Source organism: Nicotiana tomentosiformis, chromosome 12, assembly GCF_000390325.3.
Source record: "Nicotiana tomentosiformis chromosome 12, ASM39032v3, whole genome shotgun sequence".
NCBI classification, from domain to species: domain Eukaryota; kingdom Viridiplantae; phylum Streptophyta; class Magnoliopsida; order Solanales; family Solanaceae; genus Nicotiana; species Nicotiana tomentosiformis.
In genome coordinates, this window is record NC_090823.1 from 65,772,881 (window position 1) to 65,776,216 (window position 3,336).

Genomic DNA, 3,336 nt, shown 5'->3' on the forward strand with positions numbered 1-3,336 from the left:
ACAATGTTCCAGAAATCTTAGCCACTTCGATCTATTTAGAGATATAGAAAAATTGAACACAAATTAGGAAGGAGTTTATAGTTCCAGCACATTTGAGCATTTTATCAAACACTAGGTGTGCATTAAGGTTTCAAGGTCCTCCTCCTATGGTGGATTCCTTCATTCAACTACCCAAAGTCTATCTAATTTAGCTCAACATTCTTCCCCCAAACCTTGATAGTACATGCATGCCTAATGGACAACTCTCACACCCAAAAATGGCTTTTCTCATTACCTATTTTCAGTTAAATCCCGAAATTGAGGGTTAGGGAGTAGAATCTTACCTTAGGATGAAAGCATAGTGAGGTTTTCCTTGCTAATTCTCCAAGCCTTGAGTAAAAATTGAGAAACAATGAGTTTAGGAACTGCCTTTCACTCTAGAGCACTTCCCTACTCTCAAAATATCATATTTTTACCTTACAAATGGTCTTCAATGACTATATATTGAAATAGGGTCGGGTTAAAAAAATAAGAAAAATGAAGCCCCGATGCAGATCTGCGACCACATAACACTTCTGCGGTCCGCAAAATGGACCGCATAATGGCCCTTCGGAACTAGGCATTTCTGCTTCACTCTGTGACAGGTTTGCGGTCCGCAGACCAATTCTGCAATCTCATAATGCACTGTAGAACTCCGCTTCGGAAATGTTTATGTTGGATCTGTGATGGATTGTGCGGCCCGCGAAATGATTATGCCACCACATAATGGACTGCATAATGGTCCTAAAATTAGCTCAAGTTTCTGCTTCATTCCGCAGCAGATCTGCGGCCCGCAAAGTGATTTTGCGGTCGCATAGTGGACCGCAGAAATGTCTTACTTTGCCAAAAATATTTTTCAACTCCCCAACGCACTTTCCAACCCAAAAGGTTCGTACCACGGCGAGTAACCTCGCCGCGAAGAATCTCTACAATCATCAACACATAAGTCTATCTTGGCACCATGAAACCCCGGATTTTAGGTAAACTTTTATGCGGCCTTACAAGTACAGGTATTTGAAGAAGGAGTTACACTTGGTGTTTATTTACCATGAGAAAGCAATGACAAGGTTCCTATGGATGTTTTTTGGAGATGCCTGGAGCTGAAAGGTGTGTTGGTAGCCTACATTAGAGTGATAATGGACATATACGAGGGAGCTAAGACTCGGGTTAGGACTGTGGGAGGTGACTTAAAGCACTTTTTGGTTGTTATGGAGTTGCACCAAGAGTCTGTGCTCAGCCTATTTTTATTTGCCCTGGTGATGGATGCACTAACATACCATATTCAATAGGAGGTGCCACGGTGTATGTTGTTCGATGCTGATATAGTTCTGATTGATGAGACGTGAGGCAGCGTTAATGAGAGGCTAGAGATTTGGAGACAGACCCTAGAGTCTAAAGGTTTCAAGTTGAGTAGGACTAAGACAGAATATCTGGAGTGCAAGTTCAGCGATGCGTCGGGGGAAATGGACATGGATGTCAGGTTTGACTCACAAGTCATCTCTAAAAGAGGAAGTTTCAAGTACCTTGGGTCCATTATCCAGGGGGATGGGGAGATTGACGAGGATGTCACGCACCGTATAGGAGTGGAGTGGATGAAATGGAGGTTAGCATTTGGAGTCCTGTGTGACAAGAAACTAGCACCAAAATGTAAAGGCAAGTTCTATAGAGCGGTGGTTAGACCAGCTATGTTGTATGGGGCGAAACGTTGGGCAGCCAAGAATTCTCATACCCAGAAGATGAAAGTGGCAGAAATGAGGATTTTGAGATGGATGTGCGGGCACACTATGATGGATAAGATTAGGAATGAAGATATTCGGTAGAAGGTGGGCATGTCTCCAATGGACGACAAGATGCGGGAAGCGAGGCTTGGATGGTTACGTGCGGAGGAGAAGCATAGATGCCCCGGTTAGGAGGTATGAGCGATTGTCATTAGAAGGTATGAGGAGAGGTAGAGGGGGCCTAAGAAGTATTGGGGTGAGGTGATCAGGCAAGACATGGCACGACTTCAGATTTCGAAGGACATGGCTCTGGATATGAAGGTGTAGAGATCGAGCATTAGGGTTTTAGGTTAGGAGGGAGTCGAGCATTTTTCTATGTTATTTTCAGGGATGGGACTAGGCTGATAATGTTTCGCCTTGGGTTATTAGTTGTTTATGTAGCTTCCACACTATTTTCTGTTTCTTATGATGCTGATATTATTTTATTTTTTTGGCTTCTGTTGTTGTCACAGATCTATTGTCTACTGCCTATTGTTTATTTCCTTCTCCTTGAGCCGAGGGTCTTTCGGAAACAAACTCTCTTTCCCTCCGGGGTAGGGGTAAGGTCTACGTACATTCTACCCTCCACAGACCCCACTTGTGAGATTATTACTAGGTTGTTATTGTTGTTGTTGTAGCTTCTTCTGAAGACTAACAAGACTTTCTAATTTAATTATTCCTAAAATAAATAAGAGAATTAAACACACCCGAATATGGCTACAAGTAGTTCAATCCTATCCTTAGGTATAATCTATAATATGAGGGTTAACGCCTCAAGTTCTTGTTTATTAATCTTTCCCAACCCTAAGTTTTCCTTTTTCAATTCTAAATCGAAGTTAATGGGAGAGTCCTAAGGTTATCTAATCTCTTTGGAAACATAAAAGAACAAGAATAATTAAAGAAATAACTAAGTGATTTCATAATTAATAAAAATCATTCAATACATAAGCATACCAAGTGTTTTAGTCCAAACTTTAACAATGAATATTTCCATAAACAAGATTCAAGTAATAGAATAAATAATATACACTTAGATATTCAATACAAATCAAGGAATTGAAGAAATGAGTAAAAAGGGTAAGAAAATCTCATCCAAAGTCTTCAAATCTTCAACTCCCAAGTGTGGTGTAAGAACCCTAGCTCCAAGCTTGTATTATCTAGTCAGGAAAACCAGAAGATTGCCAAAGATGTCTTCCAAAATAAGCTAGGTCGTGTATTTGTGCGTTTGGGATCCAGAAAATGTGGAATTATAAATCTCCCAGAAGTGAAGCCCATGATTCGAATTTGAGAAGAAAGGTTCGTATATGCGAACCTAGGCTCTACTGTTGACCATCGCATTTGCCACCCAGACATCGCTTTTGCGAACTTAGCCTTTTCTTCACTTGTATTCACAATTGCAATGAAGGTTTCCGCATTTGGGAACTTTGACTGTCTAGTTGACTTCGCATTTGCGGTCCTTCATTCGCATTTGCGACTTTTGCCTTCATCTTCACACTTTGCAATTGCGATCAAACTACTCGAATTTGCGACCATTGACTAGTGCGTTGACTTCACAATTGCG

General features: G+C 41.1%; 1 protein-coding gene across 1 annotated transcript; it reads left to right on the top strand.

Moving 5' to 3' along the window:
- The first annotated feature begins 1,481 nt into the window (after positions 1 to 1,481).
- On the top strand, positions 1,482 to 1,838 carry LOC138902785 (uncharacterized). Its single transcript, XM_070190684.1, has one exon. The coding sequence runs from the start codon at positions 1,482 to 1,484 to the stop codon at positions 1,836 to 1,838; it is 357 nt and encodes a 118-aa protein (XP_070046785.1).
- Positions 1,839 to 3,336: the final 1,498 nt, after the last annotated feature.